At 43.7% G+C, this 25123-nt stretch overlaps 1 protein-coding gene across 1 annotated transcript in view; it reads left to right on the top strand.

Moving 5' to 3' along the window:
* The window catches only part of LOC137545019 (uromodulin-like), a 49093-nt gene extending 29516 nt beyond the window's left edge, over positions 1 to 19577 (top strand). The window contains exons 4-7 of the mRNA XM_068266130.1: positions 4192 to 4348; positions 12573 to 12642; positions 12824 to 12859; positions 19278 to 19577. Of these exons, the coding sequence (XP_068122231.1) occupies positions 4192 to 4348; positions 12573 to 12642; positions 12824 to 12859; positions 19278 to 19339 (325 nt within the window). The 3' untranslated portion in view covers positions 19340 to 19577. The remainder of the gene's footprint in view (positions 1 to 4191; positions 4349 to 12572; positions 12643 to 12823; positions 12860 to 19277) is intronic.
* Positions 19578 to 25123: the final 5546 nt, after the last annotated feature.

The following is a 25123-nucleotide window of genomic DNA, read 5'->3' as shown; positions in this document are numbered from 1 at the left end:
TCATTACTGTTGCACCAAACACTCACACTATATAGGTGTCCAGAGGTTGGTTATACTTGGATTATCGGTGATTCTGCAGATCATCAATGGTCAGGTATATATCTGTATTCTTGGTGATACTGCAGATCACCAGTGGTCGGATTCTCTGTGTGTGCTGACACCGATCGTTACAATAAGGAAATGATTCTGTTATTTCAGGTTCACATAACAAAGGCTCTGAATCATTCCCTGAACTAGAGCAAGGTGTTGAAACAGGAGGCCCAGAGCACAGAATGTGTGATGTTGGAACATTCAGATGCTTGGGTTCAAAATTTCTCAAACAGGGGTTCTGATACTCAGAATCTGTAGGACTGAAGCAGTCAGCAACAAATGGAGTGCATCTATTGGTATCTGCTGGATCACTTTGCTTGCAAGATGCAGAAAACAAATCAGAAGGAATTTGTTTATATTTTTTCACAAAACACTTTGCAATCAATGTAACAAATTCCAGGGGTTCATACAAGACCGCCTCATTTTCATCTGCAACTTCCTCAGCCCTAGTTCTCATCTTGCTATCAAGCAGGTATAAGATAATAAACCGGGACTGCTGAAATGCTGTAGCTGATCTGAAGAAAGGACATGCATTAAAAATTTAGCAATTCTGCAAGAAAGTCAGAAAAGACTTCTTGCTTCCATTATAACGAGTTAGAGAAGCAAGATGTGCATCTCTTCTTGGTTGTAGGGAAACAAGGCTAGCGGGTGATGTGGTTGCTAGGGGCAACAGAGAGACAGAATCAACATTGGTCACTGAGCGTTGCACACATTGACTCCCAGAGCGATCGCTCAAGATCTCATTCCATGCATCAATAAGAGGAATCACAAAGTTATGCACACACAGATTCATTTCAATCAAAGAAAAAGCAGACTCAATGCATGCATGCAAAATTATGTCACTCTTAGCGGTGTAAAATTCATAGAAATATTCTCGATCATTCTCCAGATCATAAATCAAGGCTTCAATTTCCCATGTTTCAAACAGAGGATCCCATTCATTCTTGTCAGGAACTAAACAATTATTCTAGGCATAATTTTCAGCTTGAACAGTCTGCAGGAAGTTAGCTGGAGTGGACTTGGCTTGGTTTACTCCTGACAGAGAATCGCCTTGACTAACTGGATCATTACTAGGGAATTTCCTATTCTTAAGAATTTCCAGGACCTGCAACAAATGTTGCACTGCAGGGTATGCAAATTTTCCCTGCTGAACAAACAATTTGATTTGCTCAATACTCTGTAATATTTCCTCATAAGAATATTCAGATAATTATTTTAAACAAAAATCTTTATTCTCCCTGGCTAGCAAGGAGAGTTCACGGGTAGTTTCATAAGTCCATTTGACTCCCATGAAGGACAATTGAATTTCATTATCTGCTAATGACAGAGTCTGACTATGGGTCTGATGTGCAGTAGCTATGGGCAACGACACTGCTGGTTGTGAACATTTTCTGGAATGTTTACGTTTAGCTTTAGTCAAGACTTTAGACTTTGCTACACTGGGTGACTGTGGAACAATACATTTAGTGGAATTGCTTGCATATTGATTGCTTTTAAAAGCTGCTGAAGACACATTTGATTGACTAGCAATCAGGAGTTCATTGAAAGGATATGGTAATGAGGATATTCTTAACCAGTTATGGATCACAAAAGCTATACATTCTATAGGGTTTTCTCTCAGAGTAGTGTGATTCAAAACATAAAACTGCCCAATCAAAAAGTTTGCCTTTGAACAGAGTGCAAACTATCTGATCAGCCCAGGCAGAAAAAGGTGTAGCCTGAAACTCTGGGTTTAACAAAAATCTTACCAATTCAGGCAAAAATTTGCTTGCTGTTGCACCGTCAAGCTTTTCAATTCTTTCAAAAAACAAGGAACCATAATTCACTGTGTCAGAGCCATCCTCCATGTGGGTTTGTGTTTGGCCCGACATAATGTAATGCTGGGGAGGCATACTTTCTGAGTCAGCATGTGTGCTCCAGACTATGTAGCTGGGTAATGGAAGAGGCTACACAGATGGACACAGGAGTAATGAACAAGCAACTGCTGCTCTGGGTCGCCTATCAGGCTAGACACTATGTGATACAATACACAACAGACGTAGTTGGTAACAGGCTTGGGTCATACAGCATAGATCAGATGGCAGTGGTACAGTGGAGTGGCCTAGGCAGAATTGGAGTCGGTAACAGGCTTAGATCATATACGTTAATTCAGAAAAATAACAAACGGCTCAACTAACGGATAAATATATATTCGCAGATCTGCATATATATTTATCAAGAAAACTAGCTAAAGCACAAGTAATGACAATTAACAAGACAAACAACAGACAGACGGACAGAATGCTTAGCCAATCTAGTTGCTGCTTCAGCGACGGCAACATTCACACTGAGATAGACAAGACTAACATGTAGGAGCATAACTAATGGCAACCGCTGCTTTAGTTACGTCCTCAAGAACAAAGCAAGAACAAGGCAAGAAGGAATACTACCAGTCACCAACGTGGTGCTGGCAGAATCCAAACTATCAGAAGGACTTCACTGACTCCCGCAGGTCAGCAAACGTCCAGCAGGCATGAAAATACAAAGCAAGGCATTATACAATTTTACAATAACAACTTTCACAGTATGGATCCAACGACAACTCAGAGAGCTGAACGCTATGTCGGGCAGGGTCTGAAATGGGAGGCAGACTTTTATGTTGCATCAGCCAATGGATGCAGGCATACAAATTCCCACACAGCTGAATGGTAATTACGCAATACTGAACCAGCTTGATCACAAGCTGTCAGCTGAAAGACTCTCATATCAAATAAATGCAATACTATGCAACGACATGCATGTAGGAAATCCAGGGATATCTGGCTGCAGTTCAACTGCAGCAAGCAAAAGGAGGAGTTATGACAGCATCCTGAGCTGCTCTGAACTGCAGAGTGACTGCAAATGACAAAGAGACTTATTGCGAAAGCTCAACCGAATGCAAGCAGGTAAGTCAGAACTGCCCGGTTGCAGTCCCACCGCAACTGACAGAACATGCTACAGGAGAGATCCTGACAGAGAGGCAGATTCCACTAAAAGAAAAACTAACTTCTAACTAAAGGCAGATTAAGTGCCAAACTGATTCCAGCAACTGGCAGTTTAAGTGATATGCAGATAGGAACATTTCAGTGGCATAAGACCCCAGATAGAGAGTAACCTAGATTATCACACCTTCCATTATCCCAGGTTTTGCGTGATGCATCTCCCACCTACTTGCAGTTGCATCTCCCTGTGCCCAATCACTGAGGGCAGCATGCTGTGATTAGCTATTTTTGAAATAGGGCAGTTAGAATAAATACACAGAAGTTTAGATTATCTTTGGTCAATGTTTTATGCTGATATGAATACCCACCCCACTTCCACCATTCTTCTATAGTCAACAATGACATTTTGGTCACTATTAACTATTTCTGATACCAGTTTAAAACAATCTTTTATGCATAGAGCTAATCCTTGGCAAGATTGCAGCTCCAGGCAAGACACTGTGATCAGCAAAGCCGGTGATCATCAGCAAAGTTTTATACTTGTGCCCCTAGGCCAAGAATGTTGTGAGGTGACTCACCTTTCATGTGCAATGCCGCTTCCATTCCATGTGCAGCCCCCTCTTCCATGTGTGTCACCCATGCACCGTAGCCCCTCTCTTTCATAAATAGTTTCCTTGGGCATCAGTTTCCCTTTTTCATGTGTTGCTCCCCATTTTCAGCCACTTCTTTCTTATGCAGCAACTTCTCCTTCATGTTAAGGTGCCCCCTTAGGCTGCAACCGCCCAAGACCTGGGCCATTGTGGCCTTTCCAGAAATCCGGCCCTGGTGATCAGAATGTTTTTTACATCGAGATGCTTATAGTGTCACCTTTATTTTAGTTTTGTATTAAACTCCATTTAAAGTGGATAAATTGAACATCCATGTTCAGTGATTTAGAGTCATTATATAGTCCTTTAATTGATAGTTTATTACATTCATTATATGTCAGCTAATCTTCGGATTCCTGTTATTCAGACCTCAGAGACTTGTTATTACTTGTTAACATTATTACATAGTGTTAGTCAGTTTTGACATACTGTATAGTCTGTTTAAAAATGGCTTATTTATCAGTTCACATACTATGTATTACCTCTCTCAACAGTTGCGCTGTTTCTGGTGATGTTCAAGTAGTGGTTTTAGAAAATGCAGTGTCTACAGAGGCTCGAATTCAGTTCAGTTCATTCCTATTCCAAGGACTTACAGAAGTGTACATATTTTGTGATGTAAAGATTTGTACAAAGGATGAAGGCTGTGGGCAGGTAAGTAAACAGGCACAGTATATGTGGAAACACATTTATAATATTGCTAAAAGTAGGACACCTGCCTTTACACATACATGAACTTTAACCATTTCACAACTGAGGGGTTTTACCCCTGAAACACCAGCGCGATTTTTCCCTTTCAGCGCTGCTTCCATTACTGTACTGATGTACTATGATTGGTTATTGGGGACTGGAGAGTCCCCATAACCAATCATTGTACTGCAGAGCCGGGGTGTGTGCGCGCGCGCGGGTCGCGGGGGCGCGCGATCGCGGGCTGCAAGTTTGTTTACCTTGCATTGTTTTGAATGAAGACGGCATTTGATTGAAGCCGTCTTCATTCTACTCGCAATCGGCGAGGCTAATTGGATTTAGGAACGCTTGTTCCTAACATCCAATTAGTAACCTGCTGTGCTGGCTGGCTGGAGTGTGCGCGAGAGTTCCCCGCCCACTCCCAGCCAGTAAACAAACAAGTGCGCCTTTCTCCGTCCCTGGGGGTGAAGCGGTGCGCAGAGGGACGGAGAAATTTAGCACTGGGGGGTGAAGTGGTTAATGACATCCCATTCTTCACCCATGTGCTTTAATTTGGAGTTGGACCCCACTTTGCAGCTGTAACAGCTTCAACTCTGCTGGAAAGGCTTTCCACAAGGTTTAGGAGTGTGGTTATGGTTAACTTTTGACCATTTTGACCGGAAGGTCAGATAGTGATTTTAGATAAGAAGGGTTGGCTTGCAATATTTACTCTAATTCATCCCAGAGGTGTATTCTTAGTTTGGGGTCAGGGCTCTGTGCCGGCCAGTCACATTTCTCCAAACCAAACTTGATCAACCATGCTTTTATTAAAGTAATTGAGAATCGTACAAAAAAAAAAAAAGAAAACAACAACAGATACTTACCTAAGGAGAGGGAAGATTCTGGGTCCTATAGAGCCTTCCCTCTCCTCTCCCAGTGCCCTTGTTGCACCGGCAGCTCCTTGGTTTGAAGCCCCCACCGCAAAGGACTTTGGCAGTCTTAGGGAGCCGAGTCCTCCCGCAGGCAGGCGGCTCAATACTGCGCACACGCGAGTACACGAGAGAGGACGCTCGTGTGTGCGCAGTATGGAGTGGCCCATCTTCGGGAGCACTCGGGCTCCCAAAGACTTCCAAAGCCTCCTTTGTGGCAGAGAGAGAGCAGTATTTGACCAAATTGGTTGAATACTGCTACCGGGTAGCCAGTGCTGGAATGCAGGGACCGAGAGGAGCGGGAAGGCTCTGTATGACCCAGAGTCTTCCCTCTCCTTAGGTAAGTATCTGGCTTATTTTTTTTCTTTATATTGATTGCCATTAACTTTAACCTTCCTTTGTGCACTGGTGTGCAGTCATGTTGGAACAAGAAGGGGCAGTCCCTAAACTGTTCCAAAAAAGTTGGAAGCATGAAATTGTCCAAAATGTCTTGATTTATTCAGGGTTCCTTTCACTGGAACTAACTGCTGAAAAACAATCTACAGCATAACAGTGGTGCTCGGATGCCCCGATCCACGAATTCAGCAACCATGGCCATTGTCGAAAAAAAATCCACCTCTGGTGTGATTGGTTCCGGCTTTTGATACGCGTCCACGCCACGACGCGGATTTTCCGTCGTGAATGACGCAATCACGGCCGGATCCACGACCGGATCTGGATTTTCTTTTAACGTTAATAGCAAAACCCCCATACATGCTACAATCCCCCAAATTGCATGTATTATCAAGGTGATAAGGGGCTACAACTTAAACAAAAAAAATACAAAAATAATTTTTTGTTTTTGAGAAAATGGATTTTAAATTGAAATCAACTTTTGGGGCTATTAATTGGCAATAAGTGGTTTAAAACAGGGAAATACACTTTAAGCAATCACAGAGGTGAAGGTGAGTCCCAATGGCAGTTGGCGGTGATGGCACCACTGGAGGAGGATGAGTGGCTGACATAATTTTTTTTTTTTTTGCAGCGATTAGCAATGACATGACAGCAGAGTTGTCAGTGGACCCGGGTAGTGCAGACTTTAATAGCGACTGAGTCAGGAGGACAAAGCGGCCGGTCAGTTTGGCAGCACAGAAGGACCATGGCAACTCACTTGTAGTACCACAGTATAATAGTGCTGCCCAAAAAATTAAATGTGTCAGTGGACCCGGGCAGTGTGAACGCAAAGTGTAGTAGTGACTGAGTCAGGAGGACAAAGCGACCAGTCAGTTTGGCAGTACAGAAGGACCATGGCAACTCAATGGTAGTACCACAGTTTGATAGTGCTGCCCAAAAAATGATATGCATCCGTGGACCTGGACAGTGAGAATGCAGATTTTAGTACCTAAACTCACGATACAACATGTTTTCCGGGGTCTGAGGCACATACAGATGGTCCAGATCATCATCATCATCATAGAACTCTTCTTCTGACCCCCCCCACCCCCTCTGCCACCCCAACATCCACAGACACAGACCCCTCATCATCCTCAACATAAACTTGGAATGCTGGCCCGAGCCCAACATTCTCCTCCACATCAGGCCCCATCATCTCCTCAACGGCAGCCCTCTATAATCGCCTAGACGCCGGACTGAGGGACACAATGCTCTCATCCGAGGAGGGCTGCTGACCACTGGCTGCTGGGGTGGATGTCACAACTTGCATGGGGCATTGGCTGTTGCTGCTGTTGGGAGTGCTGCTCACAGCGGAGGTATTGGAGAAACTCATGATGGGCTCACGAAATGTGGTGAACGAACTGCAGTGGCGGTCTGACTGTCTGTAAATTGTAACTGAAGTGATTCACTGGCTAATGAGCTGAATAATACCAGTGAGCAGTGAGCACAGTACAACGTAACTGTAGGGTATCACTGGCTAATGAGATAAATCATACCAGTGAGCAGTGAGCACAGTACAACGTAACTGAAGGGTATCACTGGGTAATGGGCTGAATAATACCAGTGAGCAGTGAGCACAGTACAACCTAACTGAAGGGTATCACTGGGTAATGAGCTGAATAATACCAGTGAGCAGTGAGCACAGTACAACGTAACTGAAGGGTATCACTGGGTAATGAGCTGAATAATACCAGTGAGCAGTGAGCACAGTACAACGTAGCTGAAGGGTATCACTGGGTAATGAGCTGAATAATACCAGTGAGCAGTGAGCAGTACAATGTCACTCAGAAAACTTACTGAATGAACAGTACTGTCTGTAATAGTAACTGAAGTGTATGACTGGCTAATGAGCTGAATACAAGTGAGCAGTACAATCAGTCTGAACCTGCCTGCCTGCACTAAACACACTAATCAGTACACTCTCTCACTACTATGACTACACTGACTGACTACAGCTAACTGAAGTAAAAACTCACTAACAGGCTAGTTAGGTAAATAACACTATCAAGTACAGTATCACAGCAATGTAAGGACTGAAAAAGCTGGGTTTAGACACAGAAAACGTGCTTGCTGAATCAACAATGGCCTGGAGACGATCCTCTCAGTACCAAAGCCTAGCAAGGACGGAGCTTTTCATCATGACCTCCGCTTTTTATAGAGGAGGGGAGGGCATAGCCTCCCCTCCTATGATTGGTTGCTAGGGTCTGGCTGGGGGCCTCTGATTGGCCCAGGGAAGCCACTTCCACCTACTTCCGCTTATCACAACCTAACCACAGCCTCTGCGCCGTTTTCAATACCGTGAATGCGTTCGGATGTACACATTCACGGTCTGCTGCAGCGGATTTTAGTGATTGAAAATTGACCCACGGCGACAAATACCCGTGGCGGATAGCGTAAAAATGATCGTGAAATCACGGTAAATCGTGATCACGACCTACATCCGAGCACCACTGCAGCATAATCCCCTTTTTTCCCAAACTTTACACTTGGCACTATGCAGTCAAGCAGGCAGGTATCGTCCTCTTGGCATCCACCAAACACAGACTTGTCCAGAAAAAGAAAAGTGATTTGACACTATAGAGAACACATCTGCTTTAGAGTCCAGTGGTGACATGCAGGGATGGTCGTAGTCAGCCAACTTCCACTACGCGTAGTTTTACGCAATTACGCTTCGCCAAACTATGGCTTTGAAATCAAATATTCGCTTCGTATGCATTTCATAGACTACGCGTTCAAATACGCAATTTGTATGCGGACGCTTATGTCATTATGTGGAAAAATTTAAGCATTAATTCATCTGCAAATGCTTGTACCAGAAACTCTTCTATGCGTACATTACCCTTTCCAATGCGTAATTTTGTAAGCATACAATCTTATGTGGAAAAATATATGCGAATAGCGCATTCGAAGTTTACTTTGCAATACACAATTGAACTACGCGTAGGGGGCATAAACTACGCGTAACGGTACGTTGCCTACGATCTACGATGCGTAGATGCGAACTACGATGCGTAAATTCGCACTGGCGTAGCTTCTGCTCATTCCTGGGGACATGCTTTACACCACTGCATCTGATGCCGTGCATTCCAGCAGGTGTTGTAAGGTTTGGATGCAGCTCCTCGGTCATAGAAACCTGTTCCATGAAGCTCTCTGCACACTGTATATGAGCTAATCTAAAGACAATTTTAAATTTGGAGGTCTGTACCTATTGACTCTGCGGCTTCTGTGCTGACCCCACTCTGTGATTTTATGCGCGATTGAGGTGCCGTTGTTTCCAGTTGCTTTTACTTGTTATAATAAAAACTGTTGGCTGTAGAATATTTTAATTTTTATTAAGTAAATAGAAGCACAAACACTTGTATCTGACTGAACACAGACTGAAGATAATAGGAAAGAGCTGAAAAACTAAAAAGGTTATTAAAGAGAATCTGTATTGAAGAAATGTTATATAAATAAACATAGGCTGTTCGGGGACATCTCCTAGCCCCCTCTGTGACATTTTCACTGCTCTCCGCCACAATATTGGCGATAAAATAACAATTTTAAAAAATGTTTTGTAAACAGTAAAGATGGCCGCCAAAACAGGAAGTATACTGAAAATAAACATGATGTATACTGCCTTATGTTTGCATGACAAGTTTTTATTATTACGCAGTGAATGCAGCCTTCAGATGTTATTTGCAAGTTTAGAAAACGTTTTTCCTTCTGCCTCTGCGGCTCTGTGCCATTGAAGCGTGACAAGAATCCTCAGACTCCTTTATAAACACAGCTGTTTCTTCTGAGCCAGGAGTCTGGGCTCTGCACTTGTGTCTGGGTAACAAATTGTCAGCATGTGACAGGCAGCTCCCTCCTCCCACAGCCTCACAGACACAGCTGAAACTGAGAGCAGGGACCTGTCTGTGAGTGAGAAATAAAGCACACAGGAGTGAGCCTGGAGGGGGCGTGCAGCACACAGCACAGCAGAGGCAGCTCCTTCCCCTCTGGGTAAGCTTGACAAAGGAAAGAAGATAAGATATATTAGTTACTGTAACATTTTGTTACAGAGTCTCTTTAATAATAATTCCAGTATTTGTATAGCACTTTTCTCCTGTTGGACTCAAAGTGCTTGCGAAGCAGACACTAAAGCGCACTCAGTAGGCTGTAGAGGTGTTACAGAGTCGCGCCCTAGAACTCCTTGCTGAATAGGTGCTGGCTTACTAAAGTAGTAGGAGCCAAGATTTGAACCCAGGTCTCCTATGTCAGAGGCAGACCCCTAACCATTACACTATCCAGCCACCACTGGCTTCTCTTTTGTTAGAGCTGAATGGATTTGACTTAATGCCATAGAAAATGAATAACGTGTGCACCACAGACTTAAAAGTCATCCCCTTTAACTGAAGATAATAATGATACTCCACAAAGGTTCTATGTATCATTACTACTATAATGCAGTAGTTTGCTGCAGTAATGGGTTATGGTTCAATGTCCCCTTTTGGAGCCACTAGAGTAACCACTTCAGCCTTCAGTGTTGTTTCACCTTATGCACCCGAGCAACCTTCACCTCCCATTCATTCGCCAATAACTTTATCACTACTTATCACAATGAATTGATCTATATCTTGTTTTTTCCACCACCAATTAGGCTTTCTTTGGGTGGTACATTTTGCTAAGAATTATTCTTTTCTAAATGCAATTTAACGTGAATATTAAGGAAAAAATGAAAAAAAAATCATTATTTCTCAGTTTTCAGCCATTATAGCTTTAAAATAATACATGCTACCATAAATAAAACCCACTGTAATGATCAGTGGTGTATCTGATAAACAGAATGAGCTCTATCAGCACAGTAGTCAGTACTTTATTGAAGTGTGATCACACGTGTTTGGGTGCACAGTAGTATTCCGGAATACGTATAAGTGATAACCCTTAGTGACAGGGGCTATCACTAACTGAGCGCGTGGTCGTACAGGCAATGTCGTTCACAGATCTGTCAGTATAGGTATAAAGTCGAGAGGCAAATTCAAAGTCAGTAATCAGGCAATAGTCGACAACAGATCAGATTGGCAGAGGTACAGAATCGTAGAGCAAACAATAGTCAGAAGAACAGGTAAAAGGTCATACACAGTAATAATCAATACAATATAATATATTTTTCCTGAGCTAAGTGTGAATCCCTGGGGTCCTGCCAGATCAAGCACACACGGATCTGACTAAGGTCTGAGAGCTTTCACTGCGAAGTTTCAGCAGCAACAGACAAAGAGCACATGATCCGCACATTTTTAAATACTAACAGCAAATCACCGAGCCACCCAGAAGGCCCAGCCAATCAGAAGGCGGCCTGACGTCAGCCGACCTCCGGGCCAGCTGACTCGTCTCCGCAGCCCATAAAGATGTTGGCGTTGCGCGCCCGCACGAGCCAGCCGCTCTCTATGAGGCATTGACAGACCGCACCTCCCAGGGACCATTGGAAGGCCCATAGACGCCACAGCGGTGACAACCGTGACGTCAGACGCGGAAGCGGCGGTCACGCCGCTATCCGCATTGGAGGTAATTTCACTACTTCTGACACCCACGTATTTTATTTGCCAATTTGTCCTGGTTATTACACCATTTCAATTATGTCCCTATAACAATGTATGGCGTCAATATTTGACAGTATTTTGAAATAAAGGTGTGTCCATCACTATTAACAAGCTTATAATTTAAAAAAAATATAGTAATATGTAATATACTCTCTTGACATGCATATCAAAAAAGTTCAGACGCTTAGGTAACTATTTATGTTTTAGTTTTGTTTTTTAATTGTAATTTTTTTTTATTATTATTAAAATGTTATTTGGGTTTTTTTGGAGTGGGGAGGTAAACATATAATTTTAAATGTAATTGGTTGTGTATATTTTAAAAAAATGCATGTAGATATAGTTTTACTATTTGTCCACAAGATGGACACAGTCATTTATTTGTTTTTCATCCTGTAAGTGAGAGCTCTGGCTTACAGGAACTGAAGAGATGACGTGAAACTTAGAAAAATCGCAGCTTTTTAGAGAAGCCGTCGGTTTTTCATATGGAGACAGATCAATGAATGGAAACTGTGTTCCCATTCATTGACCTCCGGGCTGACAGAAGGCAGAGCCCGGCTCAGTTGCCACAGGGCAGGCTATCTGGACAGATATATCCGTCCAGGTAGGCCTAAGTGGGTAAAGAAAGTCCATAAATGTTTATATGGACCATCACCTTATAAAATCAAACAATCTTTATCCTTGCATCTTCTTAAAATCAGCATTACATAAAAAGCTGTTATTTCCCACAATGCAACAAGGCTCCCACAGTGTGATGTCAGTACCTCAGTGCTGTGAGGCACTGACATCATTTGTGGGAGGAGTTTTACCACAAAATAAGCCATACAGAGCCCCCGATGATCTGTTTAAGAAAAGGAATAGATTTTTAATGGAAAAGGGGTATTAGCTACTGATTGGGATGAAGTTCAACTTTCGGTTATGGTTTCTCTTTAAGGAAATGCAGCAGCTGCATTCAACTGGTCTGTTTTCAAGCTCTAAAGATTAGCATCACCTGAGACTTACTTGCATCTCATTGGGTTTCTCTATAATGAAGACAAACATTTCCATAGTTACTGTTTCTGTGTGCACAGGAGCCCCCAGTAACACACGAGGCGCAAACTGCGTAACATGTGCTACTCTCCTGGTGTTAGAACCAGTACATTTGGCATACACTGCCTGCATATGGCAAATTTACCAGAGGTTCATGCAGCATTCAGAAATATTTTCAAGTATGCTATGCAGAGACAGAGAGTTCTACTGAGTAATGCAGGTCATTAGATGTCATAGCTCATAATAAATTGTTTGTCTTTGCAGTGTCCGAAAACTGGAAAAGCTTTAACTAATCGAGTATATAGTGGACTTGGAATACAATTAAACCTGGCAGGTAATGCTTTATTTTTCTTTTTACATTAGCATTTTCTTTTTAATCCTTGTTCGTAGATTTCTTGTTCTCATTTTCTTTTGTTTTATTTAAGCTTTCCGATCTTTAAAACCAGCTATATGTATATAGTTACAATGTTACCATAAAAATCCTGGTTATAAATTTTGTTTAATATTTATTTCAGATATTGCGGGCCTCACTAACTCCGGATATCATACTGGTAAGAAAGCCAGAATCATAACTTCATATACTGTATACAATTTGTTCAAAGATATGTATTTCCCATATTTGAGCAGTGCAAATTCAGCAAATATTTCTTTACACTTATACTGTACAGTACGTTACACATACTTATAGTGTACAGTACTTGCATTGCTATGGAACTTCTACCAGAGAGCTGGTGGCATTTTCACCAAACCCATCTGGAGCCTTGTCATAAGAATGCTAAGCAGCGAGGGGGAAGGTTAGCTAACATCAATGTCCTTGAATTATTTGAGAGAACTTTTTCCCTGGATGCTGTATGCAAATGAAATAACACAATAATGATTGCTTAAAGGATATCCGAGGTAAAATAAAAAAAAATAAGCTTCTTTCAGCCCCTAGAAGTCTTTCTGTTCCAGCGCTGAAGTTCTGCTGTCCTCCAGACTGCCGCTGTCCCTTCCATAATATCACCGACCACGCCTTGGTCATGGGCTATTGCACATGCGTGGGCACACCGCTCCTCGCCCCCGTGATCGCAATACTATGCAAGTCCAGCGCTACCATAGAGGCAAAAGGGGCAAATGCCCCGGGGCCTCTGACCTCTGCTGGGCCCCCCAGGTGGTCTTTCAGACTGTTCCCATATGCCTGCATGTTCAGCTCAGCTGCAGTGGCAGGCAGACCCACACTGGCCAGGGGGGAAGGGGGGGGGCATCTCCCCCCAGGCTGCCTTTCATTCAGTGATTTAGGGCTGGTCTGGGGTCTGGTGTAATTAGGTTTGTTGTTGTAAGGCAATGTGAAACACAAGGCTAGCTGATAAAAGTGCAATTAGAGGGCAGGCAAGCTGGTAAATATACACAGCATGATGCAGAGCTTGCCTGGAGGGTCCGTGGGCAAACATCTGTCTTGTCTCTCCCCATTGTTAAATTGACTGCATGTGTGGATAAGGTGTTATACAAGTTGAAAAGTTTTTGACAGTCCCTAGACTCCAGGAGGGCTGCTTTCTGACTTGTGTGAGAGACCGGCAGGGACAGGAATCCTATTACAGGCAAGTAGCCTCTGTGTGATGTGGAACTGCAATACAGATAAGCTCTCTGCTCCATCTCAGGCTATTCTCAATTTCTCTCCACTCCTCCTCTCTCTGGGCTAGTACACTCCAAAATCGCAATAGCAATGGCTAGCAATTTATGAGTGCGATTTTATGAAACTATTTTCTGAGCGATTTTTTAATGATTTGCTCAAAAAAATGCTACATGCAGTGCTGCTGTGAGAACACCGTCATAGGGTAACATTAGCCAAGTGCTTTCCAAATCACTGTTGATTTGAAAAACGCTCAGAAGCCCTCTTGGTGTGCACCAGCCCTCCCTCATTCACCTTTGTTTCCCTCTTCCCCTAGTGCTGGCTGTGTCTTCTTGTCATACAGGAAAGCTAAATAAAAGTGCAATCCTGGTGATTTTTTTTAAATGTCTGAATAGTTGACTGAATAGCTTGTTGGAACATGGCATACGTAGCTTTGTGGGACATTCTTGGGCGACACTCCTATTTTCTTTACTGATTGATTCTGCTGGTATGTCTCTGTTCTGGTCCAAGGGGGGTATCCACCAACACATCTCTGCAGAGGGGCCTGATGTAGTTACACCCCTACCCATCTGCCTTGTAATAACTCACCTGTCCCTGCAGCAGCTACATCCTGTACTGCCTCTTCAGCCACGCTGCTTGCCTCTATGACCCTGTGCATGTTATTTATACGTGACATAACATGTGCCGGATGGAGGAGACACAGGCAGCAGGGCTGAAGGCAAGGCACAGGATGGAGCAGCTGATACAGGTGAGTTATTACAAGGCAGCTGAGCTACACAATGTGCGGGGGCCATGGGAGAAGTCTATGCGAGATTACGAGGGGCAGAAGTTGGTTTGAGGGCTGACTTCGCTGATGGGGGGGGTGTAGGGGGGCACCCAAGTTATTTTTGCCCCAGTGCTCCCGTGTGGCTTAAACCGGCCCTGATACTATGGTCGGGATAGGTCTTTGTGAACTGGGCAACACGTTTCCGAGAGTGATCATGAGAGGCACGTAGAGACAAAAGCAGCCGAGGTTGGTGGTCTTATGGAGAGGATAGCAGCAGAACTTCAGTGCTGGAGCAGATAGACGTCTGGGGCCTGGAAGAAGCTTCAGGTAAGTAAAGCTTAACTTTTTTATTTCACCTCAGATATCCGTTAAAACCACTTGACCACTACAGGTTGTATTTCCCTTATTGAACAGAGCAATTTTAACATTTCAGCGCTACTCCTGTTCATTATCCAATAACTTTATCACTACTTGACACACCTAAATGTTCTAAACATTGTTTTTTTCCCCAAAAATTGGGCTTTCTTTGGGTGGTACTTTTTACTAAGATTTATTTTAGTGGTAATATTTGGGGGAAAAAATGAAAAATACATTATTTCTCAGTTTACACACATTTTATTTGCCAATTTTCCCAGTTATTTAATGTTTAAATTATGTGCCTAGTAAAATGGATGGCAACAATATTTTATTTGGAAATTAAGGTGTACTTTTTCCATTTTGTGTTTATGGTTTTCTCATTGTACTGTTAACAATTACAAGCCTTAATTCTAAAAAAAAATAACAAAAATATACCCTTATGGCAGCATGCATATACAAAAAGAACCCTGATGTAACGATTTATGTATTCTCTTATTATCTCTATTATGTAAATTCACTTCACTTTTTTCAAGTTTATTAATTTAGATTTTTTTTTTTGGGGGGGGGGGGGGGGTAAATGGACTATTTATTTACTTATTTTTTTGTCCTGCAATATTAAATTTGGCCACTAGATGTCACCTGCTTAGAATGCTGGAGCATTCTAAGGCAAAACGAAAGTGAACATTTATTTTTTACATACTTTCATTAAATGATCAGTGCTGTTCATTACAGCACTGATTATTCATGAATCAGGTTCTTTGATTAGCTTTAGGAACATATGTTTCCATTCACGAATCTCAGCTCTAACAGGCAGTGATGGTTGCATGGCGCACACAGAGAGCTGAAGACGCCTATCTACGCCCCTGGACTTTAGATGAAGTCCTGTGGGGCGTAGATATACTGCCCCACACGTAACAAGTGGTTAAAAGAACACTATCGATTCACATATTTTTTTCAATTGAGATAGGAATTGTTTGGGAAGTGATGCTAAGTACTGGTGTATACATTTCACTAGCAACCTCTTTGTTTACTGTTATCAAAATACTTTCAAACTTTACTGATGCCAAAACTGATGGCAGAATGAGCCATGAGGAGAAGGGAAATTCCCCTCACACTTGATCAGTTAACCCTGTGTGTAACTGTGTGTGAAAGAGAGAAAGCACCCAACAGCTGCAGCTTTTGTGTCCTCTGTTTCTGACTGAAGTGTCTGAAGAGAGCAGAGGAAATGTAACTTGTTATGAACATTTGTAATGGTCACAGCTTTTCATACTGTTTTTGCCTTCAGAGAAAAATACTCTGTAGTCTGATATGCAACTCTGGCTGTGCATTGAAGCAGACACCCCTTCTGCAATTAATTTGTCCCAATATAGCTAAATCCTACACTCAATAAATTAAAGCTTTTGCCTCTGATATTTAACATGAAAAGTAGGAAAATGTTTACACAGCTACTTAGACGTTATTTGTACACTGTCATTTTAGAACACTTGGTTATTGATAGTATTCCTTTAAGGCCCTGTTCCCCTAATGCCAAGCAAACATAATATAATATATACATTTGTCATGTGGTTTTTATACTAATTGTTGAACACAGAAATAAGATGCTGGGAGGAGTCGTCTATGATTTTGGGGGGGGGGGGGGCACCAGATCTGGCTGCATAGGCACATGCATTGGTAGCAAGAGAGCTTAGCAAACCCAATTGTATAAAATAAGTGTAAACACAGGTTGAGAACCACTATCCAACTGCTATGAAAATAATTACAGTAGAATAATTTGCTCTACTCTCAGCTACATTTTTTTTTAATTGTGGATCTCACTAGAGTCAGCTTTTACTAGTTAGGGAAAATCATTGCTGTTTGAAGAGGGGAATCACTGAGTGGAGGAACTAAGTAAGCATGAGCAGAATATAGCCCAAATGAGTACAGGAAAATGAGAGACAAAGAAAAAAATAGAATACAGAAACTACAGGAAACAGAAAAAGGAAACCAGGTAATGGCAGTTTTATTGAAAGGGAAGTGATAGTATTTAGAAAGCTGACAAATGCACTGATAATCTGGCCAATCAGGAAAAGATCAGTTGCAATAAAGGTCCTAGACAAATGCAGTGCTGAATGTGCAGTTCTCTTCCAGTGATTGCTCTCTATGGCCAAAGATGATACAATACAGTGCATATGTGGTGAGTGTTTTTCAGATTTAGGCTGTTTTCCCACTTGAGCGATAAATGGACATGTTTTTAGTCCCTTTTTCCGCATTGCAAAACCTACAGTAAATGGATCCTATTTTATAAAGTCTGCAACTGATCGATTGCAGTAAGAGGACTGCACTTCCGTGCCATTGGCGATAATCACGGACAGGTGGATGCGTTTCCAATATAGCCTATGGTGGTAATGCATTTGCCCTAAGCTTCATCCAGACCACAGTGTACCATCAGAGCGGACAATACACTTACGCGGCCTGGTAGCATATGGGGACCAAGCCTTACATGAGCTGGGACGTCCTAGCGTGCAAAGTGCTTCCACTAGAGGTATTATCTAGAGTCTTTCTACTGTCTACACTTAAAGGGAACCTAAACTGAGAGGGATATGAATATTTCCTTTTAAACAATACCAGTTGCCTGGCTGTCCTGCTCATTAATTTGCTGCAGTAGTATCTGGATCTCACACCTGAAACAAGCATGCAGCTAATCCAGTCTGACTTCAGTCAGAGCACCTGATCTGCATGCTTGTTGAGGGGCTGTGGATAAAAGTATTAGAGACACAGGATTAGCAAGTGAGTCAGGTCAACTGGTATTATTTTAATATCAAAAATCCATATCATTCTCAGTTTAGGTTCCCTTTAAGTCATATATTAGTTTTTCAAAATGCCCTGCACAGTGTCACTCAGGAACCATACATTTATTTTTCCATCAATACTGTCTTCAGTTCTTAGCTTTGGTAAAGGGGACCCCTTGTGGCCCCATGCCTGTTGATCGGTCAGATACTTGAATATGTTGGTGGAATACTAAATGGATGCATCCTGGATGACAGTGTGCAGACTTTTTTGATGAGGTAAACTGTGTTACACTTAAAGCAACAGCTCTGGTAAATTTTCTATGCCTTAAGTTTTTAAATAGTTTTCAACTCTATTGCATATATTTTTTCCGAAATGGAGTTCATACTATGCACGTTGTGTAGTGCTGTGTTACCGCATGAGAACTCCTTGCCCACACAATTATATGGGCATGTTCACATCACTGACTGAACATGATCTTTAGGTTCCTATTCCACTAGGAAGTGCAATTGCACTCGAAACTGCTCTGTAATGCCATTGCACAACTTTCCATGATTGTACCACGAACAGAGCGCAATTGCACCAAAAATCGTTTAGGCTGGCGACTGCAATTTGGGAAAAATCTAAATGTGCTAATGGAATATGAGCACACACCACAATTCACAGTGCTGCTGCAAAAAGAACCGCAATTCACTGTTTATAGCGGATCGCAGCAAGTGGAAAAGGGCACTTAAAGGGAAGGTTCAGGGACTATAAAAAAATAAATAAAAATCCAAATGCACTTACCTGGGGCTTCCTCCAGCCCGTGGCAGGCAGGAGGTGCCCTCGGCGCCGCTTCAGAGGCTCCCGGTGGTCTCCATTGGTGCGCCCGACCTGGCCAGGCCGGCGGCCAGGTCGGGCTTCTTCCGCGCTCCAATCTGCGTCTCACTGGTGCGCGCTGACGTCATCGGACGTCCTCCAGGCTGTACTGCGCAGGCTCAGTAGTTCTGAGCCTGCACAGTACAGCCCGGAGGACGTCCGATGACAGGCCCATCAGGATTGGCCACGCGTATCTTTCTCCGCATTCCCGACTGTAATTAGCGCTATTGCGGACCGCAACGCGTACAAAATTACGTAATTTTGTACGCGTTGCGGTCTGCAATAGTGCTAATTACAGCAAAAACGAAACTAGCTGGCAGCAGGGGACCAGAGGATTAGTGAGTGGCTGCGAGGGCACAGGACTGCTGCAGGGGGCTGGTAAAAGCCCCAGGTGAGTAAAACTCAATTTTTTTTCTGGCTTAAGGTTCACTTTAAGGTCTAACCCTGTTGTTCTAAATGCTAAGGTGAAAAGTATATTAACATTTAATGACAGTTTATAGATGAACCAGTAAATATATATATATAAAAACATAAGTACAAAATATTGTTAATATTTATTTCATTACATTGCATCACATTATATTTTACTTTTCTGTTTTTACATTTTTTCCAGCTGTGTCATGGTTTATGTTAGTTGGATCTCTGTTGGCATGTCTTTCTACTAATCTGTTTTGAGATTTCTACAAAACTTGTCTCCAGAAGCGGACATTGCTTGACAAGGCCGAGGTTTTCTCCTGTAAACTAAGATGTATTTTTTTTTCTTTGGGACTATATTTATTTTACTCTTTCCAAGGCTGAAAACTAATTTGTGAGAATGATCATGTTTCAATCCACTACTGCTATTTTGAAGAGTTTGACCTTGATGCACTAACTTATCTCATACCACATTGGCCCTGGTGTAATAAACTTCAAAGCCGGAAAAAAGGGAGCGGGAAGTCCCTTGAAAAGGCACCCCCGGGTGTCCAAATTTTTGCACATTGCCGCAAAGGTTTTGGCGACATGGAAGGGGGGCTAAGGGTTAGGCGCCACTGGGGGGAGGTAAAGTGTTAGGCATAGGTAGCGGGAGGGTTAAGGTTAGGTATTGGTAGAGGGAGGGCTAAAGATTAGGTATCGGAAGAAGGAAGTTAAGGGTTAGATATCGGTAAATGGAGGGTTCTGTGTGAGAATAGGGTTAGGTCAAATGATAGTAAAATATCAGTAAAGATTACCGATATTTTAATATCAAAATTAAGTAGTACAATATCAGTAATTTTACCGATATTCTACTAGCGGAAATACCATGCGCTTTTTTTTCCAAGCACAATTATTACATGGATGATTAAACTTTTCTCCTGAGTTTTCTCTCAATGGCCCATATTTCATTGACTTTTTCCTAAATTTTTACAGGACATGTTTTCACAACTTATTATCAATGAAACATCTTTTTATTTTGATTTCATGTTTACTTGCTGGGTAATTAAAAGTTATGTTATTGACAGGTGAGAAAAAGTTAAGAATGTGTAACTCATGAGAAAAGCTTTGTGCATCAAGGTTTGCCTCTCCCTTTAGCTCCCAGAACTCTCATTTTATTGTCTTGGGAGAAGCATATAAACCTATTTATAGTTTCATGTATTCCCTTATACTGTATATGCAGCTCTGATATGAAGGAAAATACCTCTATGTGTTGTATTCTAACTCTATGCTATAAATATAATAAATATGAAATATATGATTTTGCGTATTTATTTTAAAGATTGCATCAGACTATCACAGTTGCACTTTTCTTCACCAAAAATTCATTAAAACTTCATTATCTTTCTTCTCCTCGACAAATAACAGCATTTTCGCTTCTATTTACTTTTGTTCCTCAAGCTCTTTTGCAGATCACAGCAATTAGTGTTTTAACTCTTGCTGTCCTGGAAAACAGAAAGGGACTTTAGAAAATTTTCCAGTAGGGCTAGTACTATGTATGCATATGTCACATGTCACTTTAGATAGGCTTCAATGAACTAATGCTGATAAGTTTATCTGTTAGCTGAGGTGTATTCAGAGCAGGACTGAGACTCCCCAGTTTAGATAGCTAGATTTGCCCCAGTATTGGGCAGCCCTCTTTCCCAGTACAGATAGCCAGGTGTGCCACCTTCTCCAATACTAGGTAGTCTCCCTCTAGTATATTTAGCCAGATGTGCCCTCTGTTTTAGGTAGCCTACCCCCAGTATAGATAGCCAGATGTTCCCCTGAGTATTAGGTAGCGTCTCCCCTCCCCCTAGTATGGATAGCCAGATGTGCCCCCTAGCATTAGGTAGCCTCCCTCCTCATATGCAATAGGTGCAGATCAAAACATTTGGGTACAGCTCACCTGTCAGCGCCGCCGGAAACTTTAGCACATTGCACTGTTCAGCATCCCCTCTCTGACTCCTCCTGTTAGGAGGCACCAATAAAGGGTTTAACCACTTCAGCCTTCAGTATCAATTCACCTTATGCATCCGTAGAGATGGCTCGAACCTCCGATTTTTGGTTCGTGAACCTCGAAAGCGAACTTTCGCAAAAGTTTGGTTCACGCGAACTTTCGTGAACCACAATAGACTTCAATAGGGAGGCGAACTTTGAAAACTAGAAACATTTATGCTGGAGACAAACGTGATGGAAAAGATGTTTTAAGGGGTCTACCATCTGAGTTTTTGCATGGCGGAGTGGGATACACACCAAAAGTCCCCGGGAAAAATCCGGATTTGACACACAGCAGCGTTTTAAGGGCAGAAATCACATTGCATGCTAAGTTGGAGGCCTAAAGTGCTTGTGTATTCATCAAACAGGTAGTGTAATTAGTGTACTGCTTCACTCTGACAGACCAAATTCACTGTGTAACGCACAGCAAACAGCTGTTTGTGTAGTGATGGCCGTGCTGGACTGGTGTGCACCATGGCCAGAGTGCAGGCGATAGCGGTTTTCAAGCCCATATGGTCGTCGGGCTGAGGTAGCTCAATGACAGAGCAACAGTGACTGTCCAGCTGATCGAATTTGATCTGTCCACAATGAAGCAACAACCTTATTATCTATCTTCCTCGGTCAGGTGTGACCCCCAACCCCAACACACTCATTTAGCCGGTCAATGCTTCATTGTGATACGCAAGCCCCTTCACCGTGGCAAGATAACGATCACGAAGGGGAATTGACACATGTACATGCCTTTTGTTTTGTTGTTGCAGCTGCAGTGCAGCCAGAAAAATTAGTTCAGGAATCCGCCTGGAGTCCTGGACCCTGTTGGTGGTGGCGAAGAAGGCAGTCAAGCGGCCTGCTGGCATAGATGCTGTGTGGGGAGCAACTTAGTCTTGGGGCAGGCAGTCACACGACGTGCAGGCAGAGATGCTGTGTGTGGGGACTGACTCAGTCTTCGGGCGGGCAGTAGCCCTCCGGGATCCATGCCTCATTAATTTTGATAAAGGTGAGGTACTGAACACTTTTGTGACCTAGGCGACTTCTCTTCTCAGTGACAATGCCTCCAGCTGCGCTGAAGGTCCTTTCTGACAGGACGCTTGAGGGAGGGCAAGACAGAAGTTGGATGGCAAATTGTGTCAACTCTGGCCACAGGTCAAGCCTGCGCACCCAGTAGTCTCTAGGGGATCATCGCTGCTCACAGTGTCTACATCCACACTTAAGGCCAGGTAGTCAGCAACCTGCCGGTCGAGGCGTTGGTGGAGGGTGGATCTGGAAGGGCTAAAGAGAGGCGTTGGACTAAAGAATGTCTGCATGTCCGACATCACCATAAGATCAATAGAGCGTCCTGTCCCTGCCTGCGTGGACATGGGAAAAGGATTACTGGCAGTGGTACCGTTATTCCGTTGTGCTGTGACATCACCCTTAAACGCACTGTAAAGCATAGTTGCCAGCTTGTTCTGCAAGTGCTGCATCCTTTCTACGTTCTGGTGATTTGGAAACATCTCCGCCACTTTGTGCTTATACCGAGGGTCTAGTAGCGTGGCCACCCAGTACAGCTCATTCCCCTTGAGATTTTATACAGGGGTCCCTCAACAAGCTGGGCAGCATGAAAGAAGCCATCTACACAAATTTGGATGCAGACATACTATCCATCTCCTCTTGCTCTTTCTCAGTGATGTCAGGTAAGTTCTCCTCCTCCCCCAGCCACGAACAATACCACGGGAAAGTTGAGCAGCACAAGCCCCCTGCGACACCTGCTGTGGTTGTTCTTCCGCCTCCTCCTCCAAAAAAAACCCCACCTTCCTCATCTGACTCCTCTTCCCCACTCGACTCTTCCTCCTCCTCCTCCCCCTCTGTGCTGCCGCAGGTGTTGAGGAAACATCTGGTTCTGCTAAGAATTGATCCCACAACTCTTTCTCCTGTTCCTGTTCCTGTTCACGCTCCTCCACAGCTTGATCCACCACTCTACGCACGGCAGGCTCCAGGAAGAAAGCATATGGGATCAAGTCGCGGATGGCGCCTTCACTGCGACTCACCAGGTTTGTCAGCTCCTCATGAGGCTGCAGGCATTTCGCATGAGTGTCCAGTACTTTGGCAAGAACATCCCCATCTCCCCAGAGCATGCCCTTTGACTGTAGTTGTAGAGATACTGCTTGATGGCTTTCTCCTGTTGTAGCAGGCGGTTGAACATCAGGAGCATTGAATTCCAGTAAGTCGGGCTATCACAAATCAAACGTCTCACCGGCAAGTTGTTTTTACTCTGAATATCGTCCAAGCGTGCCATGGCCATGTAAGACCGCCTGAAATGCCTACACACCTTCCTGGACTGCTTCAGGACGTCCTGTAAGCCTGGGTACTTACAAACAAATCTCTGAATTATTAGATTCAGCACATGTGCCATGCAGGGTACATGTGTAAACTTTCCCAAATTCAAAGCCCGAAATGAGAATGTCACACACTACATTGCCGATCTCCAGTTGGTGCGGGGTCAGCCACTGATCCACCTATTTGTTAAGAGCAGCCAGGAGAGCTGCTCCAGTGTTACTTTCTGCTTTGAGGCAAGGCATGTCTAAGATGGCGTGACACCATCATACCTGGCGTGCAGCATAGGCCCTGGGGAGCTGGGGCTGTGTAGCTGGAGAGGAGATCACAGCACCAGTAGAGTTGAACTGCCACTCAGCCAAGGTGGAGGAGGAGGACGACAGCGCACAGGATGTAGCAGGAGGAGTAGGAGGAGAAAGAGAGGAGGTGTCAGCAGACCTTCCTGCAAGCCGTGAAGGTGTCACAACTAGGTCCGCTGCACAGCCCCGTACTCCCTGCTTGCCAGCGGTCACCAGGTTGACACAATAGGCTGTGTAAGTAATGTACCTGCCCTGACTGTGCTTGGCAGACCAGGCATCCTTGGTCAGATGGACCCTTGACCCAACGCTGTGTGCCAGAGATGACACCACTTGCCTTTCAACTTCACGGTGCAGTTTGGGTATCGCCTTTTTTGAGAAATAATTGTGGCCTGGTATCTTCCACTGCGGTGTCCCAATGGCTACAAATTTTCGGAAGGCCTCAGAGTCCACCAGCTGGTATGGTAACAGCTGGTGAGCTAACAGTTCCGCCAAGCCAGCTGTCAGACGCCGGGCAAGGGGGTGACTGGCAGACATTGGCTTCTTCTGCTCAAAGATTTCCTTCACGGACACATGGCTGCTGCTGTGGGCAGAGGAGCAGGAACCGCTCAAGGTGAGAGGCGGAGTGGAGGAGGGTGGCTGTGATTGTGAAGGTGCAAGGGAGAAAGCGGCTGAAGATGATGCACCTGAAGGAGGAAGAGGAGATGGAGGGTGACTTTTCTTTTGTGTGCTGCTTTTCCTCGGGTGGTCTTGCCATTGCAGTTTGTGCCTTTTCTCCATGTGCCTTCGTAAGGCAGTTGTCCCTACGCGGGGAATTTTTGGTGGCAGAAATAACAGATGGCATTGCTCTGATCTGAGGTAGACACACAAAAAAATTTCCACACCGTTGAGCCCAGGGGTGTGGGCACTATGGTGGCGTCAGCAGCTGATGTTGATGGGCATGTTGGCTGGCTGTCCATAGGTGGCGATACATGGCGCCGGACACTGCCACCAGCTGTTTCTGACGATGAGCTCCCCCTGCTTCTTTCAGGAACTCGTCTCCTCTTACTCCTCTCTGACTCCCCCTCTGAATTGTCCCCCTGTTCATCACCTCTATTGGGAACCCACGTGAGATCCGTATCATCATAATCATCCTCCCCAGCTTTGCTTGCATCAGACACCTCCAAAACTGCACCAACAGCAGGTACTTCATCATCCTCACACCTTACGTCCATAGTGTCGCCTAACTCAGACATATGAGGTGGTGTAAATTGCTTAGCGCCTTCATCTTGTTGTAACAATAATAGCTGTGAATCAGTTAATTCCCCACCAAATAACTCCTGCGAAGTGTCAAATGCAATGGGTGTGGTGCTTGTAGTAGCGCTGGTGGCTGTGGAAAATGAGGTGTTCTGTGTTAAACAGTCAACTACGTCCTGACAATCTT

This window comes from Hyperolius riggenbachi, chromosome 2, assembly GCF_040937935.1.
Source record: "Hyperolius riggenbachi isolate aHypRig1 chromosome 2, aHypRig1.pri, whole genome shotgun sequence".
Classification (NCBI taxonomy): Eukaryota; Metazoa; Chordata; class Amphibia; order Anura; family Hyperoliidae; genus Hyperolius; species Hyperolius riggenbachi.
Note: the sequence above shows the minus strand (reverse complement) of the source record. Positions and strands in the feature narration are given on the sequence as shown.